Below are 12,215 nucleotides of genomic sequence, written 5' to 3'. Positions count from 1 at the left end.
CAAGGTTGTCAAAGTGGTTGTATTTAGTGTTAGATGGCCATATTGTCTCATCTGGCTACTGGCGAGAAACACAGCTGCCAAACTGGGACTTTGAAATAACCTAACCTTATGAAATTTGGCCCTGATGTGCACTGAATCTAAAATCATAGCAGGATATGAATTTAAATGTAGCTTCCAGGAGTGTTGTGTGTCAAGCGGACCAACTTTGCCTTATTTGTTTGAATGCAAGTTTAAACTCTTATGGCTTTATATGCAACCAGGATTATCAGATTACCCGTTTCCTTTGACGTGAGCCCAAAATTGATCACGGCTTCGCTCAGAGCTTCCACAGAAGAGTCCTGCTGTGAGTCAGACTCATTGTTCAAGAGTTATGAGACAGAATGACGGTTTCACGGGAAGATGAAAACGACAAAGAATGAGTAAAGATTTTTTCCATTTCGGCCTTATTGCTTATATTAGGGATTCACTTTTTCCTGGGGGGGGGGGGGGGGTCTGCTTCCAAATTCAGCCTCAAAAATGAGCAAGCTAATATTTTAATTACACAAAACAAAATGCTGGTATTTTTCTTCCACTTAATCCTGCATATGACAGAGTGATTTCGCCTGATATGTCAAAACCCCATTTGAATTTGAGCTGTGGTATTACGATACCAGAGCAAACCCTTTATCTTCATTTCACTGCTGTATATGCATCATGATGGCTCGGGGAGGAAAATAGATAAGAGAAGTACAAGTGATAAAAAACAGCTTGTAATATAATAATATGATACAGTCGATACACGATTGGAGCCAAAGTTAGGAGAATAGGTCAAACGAACCCTGAAACTTATGTCAGGCTGATATGACATCACCACGCTGATTTGATAAATAGAAATTCTTGGAGACGCAAATAATAAGAGATAAATACAACCTCAATCCTTCTCAAATCACAGACAATTCACTCATTTCCACTGGAGCAATTTTATGCTTGTTTTTCTTTTCTTTTTTAACACCGAGCGGCACAGAGCCAAGACCACAAATATGCAGACAACAGGCTCACGTCTCATCCATCAGGGGTGTATCCGTCACTCATTCATCACATGACAGGCAGGGAGCGTGATGGTGCAGGATTGTTAACAGCCATCAATCCCCTCCAGAAAATCCACTCCACACAAACACACCCAAACGTGCACACACACATTAGTGCACACACACTCGGGCAGGTGAGCAGGGCGTTCCGTTGTGGGCGAGCCAAGGAAGCAAGGACGGTACATGTCCAAAATGACAAAGGTTGCTTTTACACCTGTCATGACCCGTTTAATCATCTACCACTTCAAACAGGAGAGTCTGGCATTCACGGCCTCCCAGCAGCCTTTGCTCCAGCGGCTCTGGACAAGCTGCCATTCTGTGGAGGACAGGGAGAAAAAGACCGGCGCAGGTATAAAACTTAACTGTGTCTTCAATAAAATAAGAGCAAATACGTCAGTGTTTATAGGCGCTGGGAACTGGAGGTAAATATAGAAAAGCACAGAGTGTGAGCGGGAATACATTTATATCAGGAACAAAATGATCTAGATTTTAAGGATGGAGCTACACGTTAAGACAGCGTGAACTCACAACGCCTCTCATGTATTTCATTGTTATTGTGCTATTGTTGTGGGGAGAGTGGATATTTGTTGTTTTTCCATATGCTGCACTGCTTTTGGATATACTGGATAATATATTACATTTTTCTCATGTAATATAATAAAAAAGGTTCTTTGGAATAATTGTTAACAATTCAATTTTCCCATTTTGGATTTCATGGACGAATAATTCATTAAACCAGACTTGCAATCTGATTTTTATGCAAACAGAATTACTGCTAATATTTCATGTTTAATAATGACAGCTGCAATGCATTTAAAATGTAAAAATAATGGTAATAATCAGTGTCTAAAGCTGAACTTTGAATATCTGTCGATGTTAAATCACTTTTATAAGTTGCTCTTTATGATGACTTTTTTAGTGCACCTTATTCTGGTATTTATTGCACACACAGAATCATGGTCATGGTGTATACATGTGTGTGTGTGATTTGTATGGATGAAATAAAATCAATCAATTAACCATTAAACCACAAAATCCAAAGTGTATTTTATATAGCCATGCGAGGAAACATGTCTATTTAATTGATGTATTCTATTTTAATTTCTAAGGTATTCTTTTTTAAATTGGAAATATTTGGCGTCTTGTGTGCAAATCCAGTTCACTCTACATATGTTTCGCTTTCTAAGATAAATCTTTGTTGTAAAGGGAACACGTAGCATAAACGTTAAAGCGATTTAAGTCGTTAAAAGCCCAGATTCTTAAATACAGTAACGCAGGATTGTCACCAAAGCTGTGGTGCAAATATGTGCAGGATAGCTGCTTTATTGACAGTTTGACAAAATAAAAATACAATTAATCCAAACAACACCCCACAGATTAAATACTGGATATTAATCTTCCGTCGTTATTAAAAGACAATTATACAGGATTTGATTGAAAACAGACTCTGTGTGTGAAATGCAAAGATAAAAACATAGCAAGAAAAAAAGGGGGGGGGGGGGGGGGGAAGCAACCGTGGGGTGATTGAGATGATGAATTGCGTCTCCTTCCTGCGTGTTTTACATGTAGCTGCAGTCGCTTCTCATTAATCATAATCGAGACATCAAAGGTGTTTTCGGACGTGGGGCGTGTTGGCGTCCACAGTGCCTTTTATTGCCCTGCCGTGTAAGAGAAATCAGAGCTGCCCTTTCTACACAGTCACAGTCAAACTAACGACCAAGCAGGGCATTTTTAAAGAAGTAAATAATAAAAAAAAAAGTGAGTAATAGTCTCAAAGTTGCCCACGCCACCGTGTGATGCCCCTAACTGTCCCTTTCGTGCGTAATTCGTTCTCTTGCTCCTCGTTATCTCCATAACATCACATAATCAGGAGAAAGCTGCAACGAGCACTCGAGGGCTGGAGATAATCATTATCAAGTCGGTACATAAGGCTCAGACACCTGAAGAGGGTCAACCATTAAAGAGCTTATAATAATAATAATAATATTAATAATAATAATATGATTATTATTGCGTCTTTTCATTACTTCCTAACGAAATAGTATTTATTAAATATTTTAAATACAGTTTGACAATATTATTCCAATACATAAATGAAATATTTCGTTCACTATTTATCGTTTCCATATATTATTATTATTATTATTATTATTATTATTATTATTATCCACCAGTTGCAGGCTATCTGGTTGAATTATGTGTGATGGAGATGGTCAGCGCACAGGCCGGAGCTGACAGTCAGTGGCTGGCCTGCAGTGTTTGGCTGTGCTGGATAAACGCGGAGACAGGGCGGCGTCCTGCCACTTCTTCTCACGAGCTCCGTGTGTCAGAGCAGCCCACGCTGACATTACTGCGAAAACACCTCATTTATCAACTGGAGGCTTCGCAGCCAGTGAGCCAGAAGCCGCAAAGAAAAAAAAGGAGGGAGGGTGGAGGGGTGAGGGTGGGGTGATGGCGGAATAGGGGGGCAACAAAGAGAAAAAAAAAAGAAAAAAACAGCAACAACAGGATTTTGTATTCTCTCACCTTCCTGACAACTGCAGGCTGAGGTGATGGGATGGCAGACGGCAGCGCATTTTGGTGCGGTTACTGCCTCTGATAAGAATCACCTCTAGGACCTGAGAGCGAGCGAAGACTCGACGCCTAACAGTCACAATATCGCCTCAAGCGTGAATTTCTATCAGCAAAAGTTCTGTGGAAATCAGATAGACAACATGGATTAGCATAACCACTACACAAATAGACACAGATCGCCACGCAACTCGGGCTGCATTGTTTCCCTCTGAAGTTATGCGAGGAGAAGGATCCAGCAGCAGGAATCATCACGCCAGTATTAAAATAAGAGCGGCAGGAACACCTGCTGGAGAGCGGCTGCACGATTGCGCCCACGGGTATTGAATTAGCATTGAAAATAACTCTACAGTAATAATATTCATGACTGTCTGACAATAATAGTGTTTGTGCGAGAAGTAGACAGAGGAGGAACAATGGGAGGCCTGGCAGTGGCACGCGTTGAACATAAGTCCAGCCGAAGACTCTGTTACTGTTAGGCCCTGTGAACTGTTAACTCCATGTGGTAGTCTAATTGGCAGGGACATGGATAATTAATAACATATTAGCAATTTTTGGGACGATATTGGTAAATCAAAAAGTGCAGCTGTGCCTTCCGTTGCTATGACACATTAGTAACCGATACAGATGGTGTTACAGTATGAATCATGAATTGCGGTGAGTTGATTTTTCCCTCAGTTTTGTCTGCTGTGCAGCTGCAGAAGCAGTGAACATGGATGCAGCTCGGTGCCTGTTATCAGTGTGATGGATGCAGGGTGAATATTATAAAAGTATCAGAGTATACTCTCGGACTTCCCTGCGGTAGTTGGAAGTATAATGAATGGGCTGTTGGAGGTAATCTGATCAACTGTCCAGACAAAAAAATCAAACAAACAAACAAAACCCCGTAACAATACCTACTGAATGGCTGCGAGTGTGACCTGCAAATGCGTTAATGATTCAATTGACACCTCCCCACTTTTGATCACTTCACTCGTCTCAATGTATATTCGGGCTGAACGAATCATCGCGTTTCAAAGAGGAGCCACACACACACACACACACACACACACACACACACACACACACACACACACACACACCTTTAACGCTCAATGAGAGCCGTCTGACTTAAACTAATTAAGAGGGGATTTATTGATCACTGGAATGATGACAGAGAATAAACAGGGGTGGGGGGGGGGGGGGGGGGGGGGGGTGTAGGACTTTGAATTAAGATGAAACCAGAAAGAAGAAGTAGGCCTAAAGCACATTTCACACACGGAATATATATTTGATCAATCATTTAATAGGCTGTTGTTTTAATAAAAGGAGTCTTTCTTAAGGATTCTCATCAGTAAAAAGTTGTCCAGACGAAACATTTTATTACACTAATGCTCCAAGTAAAAACAAAATATTCAGGTCTTTAACTCGTGGACAGACTGCAGTGGAAAGTCCCAGCTTTTAAACTCTGGATTAACCATTATAAATATGATCATTTTAAAATCTCCAAAGTATCGAAAGTTAAAAGCGTGCTCCTTGCAGACGTGATTACTGCAATGCGTAAACATGGGAGTAGCACTTTCCTGTTCAGGGTGACGGGTAAGTTAATTTTAACTGCATTTCTTGGCAGTTTAATTAATAACGATCTAGTCATTAAATTAAACCGCTGTCTGTCATATAAATGTCACAATTTTCCATAAAACAGGAGTAGCCTATGAAAGAGCTGGATATTAAAGAGTAGTCCGGTGAAATTAAAATCTCAAAGACACTCGTTTCTGTTTGTTTCAGCTGCTGTAGGCTCATCACCAGATTTGTGGATCACCTGTAAATAGAGCAAGATAGACAAACAACAATTTCATTTAAAGAACAAACAAACAGAAAAGAAAAAAAAGAAACAGCTGGGGGGGGGGGGCGCGTATTCATTTGTAACCGAAAGCATAACTTTCGAATAATGAAACCTGATCGTATCAACACATTAATCCAACTTTCAGACCTGATCAAGTGAAGTGTCTCCCCCCCCCTCGCTCTCTCTCTGTTTTTCAGCGTGATTGATTGGAGGAGTTCATAGGCTGGCACCCCCATCGCGTCTCCAGCCGCTCACGCTCCACATGATTGGTCCGCCTCCTGCGGCCGCAGCCACCAGAGGCGCCTCCTCTCATAAACCTCCTCTAACTGCGGTAAACTTTCCCATTACTTCCAAGAGAAGCAGAGGCTCACTGTTAGGAAGTTTGCTTTCGACTTATATGGCACACTTGTAGCAGGTAAGTCTTCTTCTTCGTCTTTTAAAACGTTTCTTCTCCCACTTTTGCGGCGCGCACAGCTGCTTTAAACATCTGGCGGTGTCTTGGCGAGCGCAGCGAGACCAAACTCATAATTTCGGGGTATTGTTTTATCGCTCCAGTCAGCCTTTCGGTCCTTATCTGTTTTGACTCTTATCAAACGGTTATCTCTTTTGCTGTGAAGACATATTGCGTTTTTGTTTCCTATCTCTTTATGTGTGCGTCTACTTGCGTATGTGCGTGTGGAGGGGAGGACAGGGATTTGACACGGATGGATCCAGTGCCTCTTAAGAGCGCTTCATGAGAGCATGGCAGTCACTGTAGACTGGGTTTTTATTGGAGTTCGAGATGATACTGACTCAGTAATAATTAACTGGAGCTTTCGTAGTTTATTACCCTATTCTCTATTGTGAAAAATGTAGTTCATCCAAAGATGAATGCTGGTCTGTACACCAGGTGTCCGTTTGCATTTCCCCCCTTTTTCAGAAACCTGCCGACTTTCTGTCAGGATGTTTTGTGGATATATTTTCAATTCACTTATCCTTAACATCGCAAAAAGGGTCATTTCTTGTGGTTTCCTAACGGTTCCGACTCTTTTTGTTACAGGGTAGACCACTCCCTGGCCATTTTTATTTACCCCTACGGTGTATGGAAAGTGCTCCTGGATGGAACTGGGCGAAAACAGCTGGTCCATGGTCAAGCGAGAAGTGTCCAGCAGCCCAGGGTCACCGGCTGAGCAGAACTACCTGCCCGGTGACAGCAGAAGGGACGGCACCACCTCGGATGAGCTGAGGACACCTCCGAACGAGCTTGACGCGCTAGGGCACCGTCGCTCCGACAGCAGATCCCTGCACTCCTACCTTCACTTCGGACACCATAACAACACCCTGACCACTACCGAGGATATCCCGCTGTTTACGGATTTAGACCAGGGGAGCAAACTCGTCCTCTCCACCGGAGCACACAAGACAAGCTTGCTGGTGGACCCGGCCGACATGTACCAAACACTGGCCATTGCGGCCCAGAGCCAGACTGGATATGATTCGAGTTCTGGTGGTTATATGCACTCCAACCCTAACTCCCCAGTGTATGTCCCTAGCTCGCGGGTGGGCACCATGATCCCCAGTCTGTCTTATCTGCCGGCCAACGTGTCTGCTCAGCCCGGCCACGCCGTCTCCAGTCACTCGGTGTGGTCACAGTCCACCCCGGAGAGCCCTTCGTACAGCACCGGGAGCCCGCACGCCTCCAGTCGTTTTCACTACCCTCCAAGCCCACCCATCAATAACGGGACCCCCAGGGACACGGGCTACAGTAACACACTGAATATGAGCAGCAGAGACCAGTACAGCCTTTCTCGTCCCCTCAGCGGGCCCTACCCGAGCCCATACTCCCCGTACGTTGCACCCCAGCTACCCTCGCCTTGGCCCGGGGCACCTTTTGATAACACGATGCTCCACACCTTGCAAAGCAGGAGTGCGCCCTTGATTCGAGGACCAAATGGAGGTAAGAAAAAAAAAATCAAACGAAAACAAAGTAGAGGGAGGCACAAAGATGGAATAGTTTTCCTTCTCACTGTGTGGGACGGAAAGAAAAAAAGGTATTTTAATCACGCGCGCAACCTTGAAGTGTCTGGAGTGAAGGCACCAAGCGCCTGCGTGTCTTTGTAACAGAAACCTGTTCCCCTCGTCGAGGCCTGACCTCAAAATGTTGAATAAAAATATGTTTCATACACTGCCAAAAATGAATTTATAATAGTGTGTGTGTGTGTGTGTGTGTGTGTGTGTGTGTGTGTGTGTGTGTGTGTGTAAGAAACAGGCGCAAATGACTGCCCAGAAATATATAAAATGAATCATTTACATGAAGTAAAATCCACCGAGGCTTTTAAAACAACATTGGCACAACAGTATAAATTTATTAAAAATGTGAATTTTGTTAAACACTTCGCTTTAATCAATTTATAATCCATGAACAGATCATTTTGCCCGCCGTATCTATCCGCTTGCTTTCTTTGACATGAAGTCCCAGAAGCAGAATCGCTTATGAAATAATGACCAGCAACAATGTGTAATTCTCACAAACTCGCTCCCTGTTCTGATTCCAGTATTTCTCTTCAGTTTCAGATATTCTGGACGACATGGGGGAGAGCAGAGAGTGCGTGAACTGCGGCTCCATCTCCACGCCGCTGTGGAGGCGCGATGGCACGGGCCACTTTCTCTGCAACGCCTGCGGCCTCTATAGCAAAATGAATGGTCTGAGCCGGCCATTAATTAAACCACCGAAACGGACGGTAAGGAGACAGGAGGAGGGGGGCGAGGGCCACTTAAATCAACCAATTTCCTGCCTAATTGTTTCAAACAATTGCTGGAGGTCACTGTCGTTGTCACGATTCGGCTTCTGGATGAAGGTTTCAATGATACAGCCCCCAGTTCAAACCTGATTGTAATCAAGGAAAATTTATTTACGCAAGATCACGTGATTTCTATAAAACGGGGAAAATAAATAAATAAAGCATGCATTTCACATTTGAATCAAGGACTTGTGCTTTGCAAAGGAGAATGATAGTTTTAGCTTAGCCAGTGTTTTAAATTCATCAGTCAAGCACAATCATTTAGTTGTTTCATAAGAAAAAAAATGTTATTCACTAAATTCACATTAAATCAATCCACACGTGGAAAGTGTTAATGTAAGGAGACACTTTATCTCAATCTCCACTCCCAGCTACTGTCGGGTAAACTAATCTAAAAAGGCGTCAGTGGGTCCAGATTTTCCATGGTGCCATTACGCAGTTTTTACAAGGAAGTGAAATGGCACGTAGCAACTCTCTGCGAATTAACAACCTGTAATAAATAAATGAATAATAATATAAATCCGTGCGTAAATGCCAATTAAATTGGGATTCTAACAGGGTGTGGATTATTGTTGGAAAGTCAGGTATGAATAAAATGGTTGAGTGTGTGGTGCTTTATTTTCCTGGATACCCACGTTTAATTATAGTGACTGATGTTATGTTTTGCTTGCCACAACAGTCAACGTCCAGAAGAATCGGCCTTTCCTGCGCCAACTGTCAAACCAGTACCACCACTCTGTGGCGCAGAAACGCGGAGGGAGAGCCGGTGTGTAACGCGTGCGGCCTCTACACAAAATTACACGGAGTAAGTTCACTGCGATTTGAATTTCCCCCCCTCTAATTCAGTTTTAATTTTTAAAAATCGACGCATTATTGATAAAAAAAAATCATTTCTTATTTTCATTAAAAAAAAAAATCACATCTTACAGGTACCTCGGCCGCTCGCCATGAAGAAAGAGGGAATCCAGACGAGAAAAAGAAAACCGAAAACTTTGAATAAAGCAAAGGGATCCTCTGGTGAGTAGCTGAACAATATTTCTGCTGCACGAAGGAATATGTATGTCATATTTATCTATTTTAAAATAATGTAACGACAACATTTTTTTTATGTTTCCAGGAAGTAGCAACTCTGTCTCCATGACTCCTACATCCACCTCTTCATCCAATTCCGAAGACTGCTCGAAAACCAGCTCTCCCTCTGGACAAGTGTCAGGGGTAAAACTGATTTTTAATTGCTTTTAAATTTTTCAAATAATAGTTTAAAATAAAAATAATAATTAATAAAACAATGAAATATCTATATCTATATATGTGTGTGTGTGTTAAATAGGAATTTCTACACTTGAAATTACTATAAAAGGCCAGATTTTTCACCCATTTTCATGAGTGAATATTTTGTAAAATACAAACTGTGATAAAGAGATGACATGCAGGCTGACTGATGCTCTGTGGTTATGACTGCTGCTAACTAATATGTCACTGTGATATTACACTAATACGAGTGTCACATTGATCATGCTCCTTTTTCCCCCAACATTGCAATGCAAATGTCATTTCAGTCCTCAATAATAATAATTTAAAAAAAAAAGGTTTTACACAATCTAAAAGTTTTACTGACATTTTATACAATAAACTCACAATTTTTGCTAACAGAGAGTTTTCTGGTTGCAGATCAGTTCATCTGTGCTGTCCAGCGGGGGGGAGGGAGCAGGCTCGGGCTCGTCCGTCAAGTACTCCGGACAGGACGGCCTGTACGGCAGCGTGGGCTTGACCCAGTCATCGGACGTGGCTTCAGTGAGAGGCGAACCCTGGTGCCCCATGGCCTTAGCCTGAACATTTTAACCTTCTGGGCGGACAGAGACCCCCGGCCCCTCGTGTCTGGATGCTGTGTATAGTGGAAGTATTTGGGTGCAGTGTTGGTTTCCTTCCCTCTCAGCTGATGCAAGAAGAGTTGGACGAGAGGGGGAAAGAAGTTTGAGATGACCTTAAGTCAGACTAGAAGCTTGAATCAAGCATGGAGTATCTGCGATCAGGTTCCAGATTGATGTCAGGGTCTTTTTTTTATTTTTTTGCCTTAAAATACAACAACATCAACAACAAAAGGGAAACGCCAGGCCAAATGATCAATTAGGTGGCCTGCTATGGATGGTTGCTGGACCTGCACTCGGTATCTCTCCCATCCGTGGCACACAGAACCAAATCTGGGTTCCTTAAAGAAAGCCATCTTGTACATAACGGATTTCTCTTTGAAGATGTTGATTGGATATCAGTGCTTCACACAAGCACTCAACTCTTTGTGGACTTTTTTTGATTTTTTGTTTTTTTCCAAAACTGGAATCATGCCATAAGTGCCGAGACAACTTACATGAATCAAAAGAAAGAAAAATATTTATAAATCTTCCATAGTTGAAAAACATGTCTATGATTGTTAATAAAGATATCAATATAGAGTAGAAGTTAAACCATTCTGATGTCTTCTTTTCTATTCTCTGTCTCTCGATAAGCGGTAGTACAGTAGTGTTGAATGTGCACGTTTTCCACTGAAAGCTCTTACTTACTGTATTTGACTGAAACTAGTTTGGTTTAAACAGGGTATAAATGACTATATCACATCGTGTTGTGTTTAATCATTTAAAAAAAAGAGAGAAAAAGATGCAAAAACAATCAACTTCGTGAGACTTAATTTTTGACATGAGAACACTGTCGGCCAACGGGCAGCATTACGGTACTACTTCTACAAAATCTCGCACATGTAAAGCAGTTGGATGGCTTGTTTGAACAAAGAACGCCCAGAATAGCTGTAGGACCCTCTGACCTTTATGTTCTTACACATAAACTGCAAACGAAGGCTGCTGGCCGCGCTACCTGACTCACTATAAACTGTATACCCTTCATAATAATAACATGTGCTGTTGCATCATATTTCAGCCAAAATTAGACCAAAGTGTAGCGTGAGGTCACCTCTGAACAAATCTGTGCTCACTGTGATGACTGTGATGAATCGCTGTAATGATTAAAAGGAGAATTGTTAATGTAACATGTTCTTATGAAGCTCACAGGTCATGCCAAATCATGAATTTGAGAAGCCTTTTTGATTTTTCATTTTTTTTTGCATGACCTAAGCAAGTGGTGTGGGAGCTTCAAGAGCTATTTCAGGTTTTAAAAAACAAAAACAAAAAACCCTCCCCCCCACCCTCACCCGAAGAGACTGAATACTGAAGGCATGATAAGTTACATGTAAATGTTAGCACAAAGAGGTTTTTTTTTCTTTGCTTTTGTTCACAACTTTCTTCATCCTAAAAAAAGAGCATGTCATTCACGCAACCGGACTTATTTATTTTTCTGAAATAACATGTTTTCTTTTTGTTTTACTATTTTTTTTTAACATTATGAGAAATTATTTAAATTCAATCCAATAAATTGTTCTGGTGATGCAAATAAATCTGCAGTTTGTTTTTAAAAGAAGAGCGAAACGCGTCAGTGTTTTGGAAATTACGGAAAGAACCACCTTCTGCATATTTTTGTGTGAGTCATTCCCATCTATACTTTAACTCCCTGTTTCTCCTTGGCTGAACAGATACCAGAGGGCTTTATTTTCTCAGATGTTTTCACAACTGGGAGGAAAGAAGAAGACATCACGGCCAGCTAATGCAAGACAAGAATTTCGCCTAAAAGTTGCACAGCAAGACTTACCCAGCTTTTTTTTCTGGGTGATTTCACCAAACCACACCTTTGTCCTTTCTGGTAACGTTTTCACTCGAGACATTTCCTTTTCTTCGGGCCCCTGTGGGCTTAAAGAACAATCCACTTTCCTGTGTCCTCTTGAACCAGCAGCTCAAAGTACCTGTCACAATGTTTACTGTACTTAAGAGAATATGGCCTGTGAGTAATTCCACATGAAAAGATTTTAGAGATGGTTAGGATTTATGCCTGAGCTTAGCGTTATCTGTCTGCTCTTTGACATATTGATTC

At 41.8% G+C, this 12,215-nt stretch overlaps 1 protein-coding gene across 3 annotated transcripts; it reads left to right on the top strand.

The window, feature by feature from the left end:
* The first annotated feature begins 5,662 nt into the window (after positions 1–5,662).
* On the top strand, positions 5,663–10,705 carry gata6 (GATA binding protein 6). 3 transcript variants are annotated; one of them, XM_086272068.1, is made up of 7 exons: positions 5,663–5,878; positions 6,503–7,399; positions 8,011–8,183; positions 8,923–9,048; positions 9,173–9,260; positions 9,361–9,458; positions 9,915–10,705. In XM_086272068.1, exons 2-7 carry the CDS (start codon positions 6,562–6,564, stop codon positions 10,074–10,076), a joined length of 1,485 nt encoding a protein of 494 aa, XP_086128194.1. In that variant the 5' UTR covers positions 5,663–5,878; positions 6,503–6,561; the 3' UTR covers positions 10,077–10,705. The 3 variants fall into 3 exon arrangements, with proteins under 3 accessions (XP_086128194.1, XP_086128196.1, XP_086128195.1); XM_086272070.1 differs by lacking the exon at positions 5,663–5,878 and adding an exon at positions 6,127–6,339; XM_086272069.1 differs by lacking the exon at positions 5,663–5,878 and adding an exon at positions 6,127–6,352.
* Positions 10,706–12,215: the final 1,510 nt, after the last annotated feature.

The sequence above is a fragment of the Aulonocara sp. 'chitande type north' Nkhata Bay genome, linkage group LG18 (genome assembly GCF_057382095.1).
Source record: "Aulonocara sp. 'chitande type north' Nkhata Bay isolate Kocher_YH1m ecotype deep benthic linkage group LG18, A_spYH_male_GT1.1, whole genome shotgun sequence".
Taxonomy (NCBI): domain Eukaryota; kingdom Metazoa; phylum Chordata; class Actinopteri; order Cichliformes; family Cichlidae; genus Aulonocara; species Aulonocara sp. 'chitande type north' Nkhata Bay.
This window is presented reverse-complemented; position numbering and strand designations above follow the sequence as displayed.

Coding starts and splice junctions, on each gene's coding strand:
- gata6 (XM_086272068.1), top strand. CDS start 6,562: ATGGAACTGGGCGAAAACAGCTGGTCCATGGTCAAGCGAGAAGTGTCC. Junction 9,049..9,172: donor TCTACACAAAATTACACGGA/GTAAGTTCACTG, acceptor CACATCTTACAG/GTACCTCGGCCGCTCGCCAT. Junction 9,261..9,360: donor TAAAGCAAAGGGATCCTCTG/GTGAGTAGCTGA, acceptor TTATGTTTCCAG/GAAGTAGCAACTCTGTCTCC.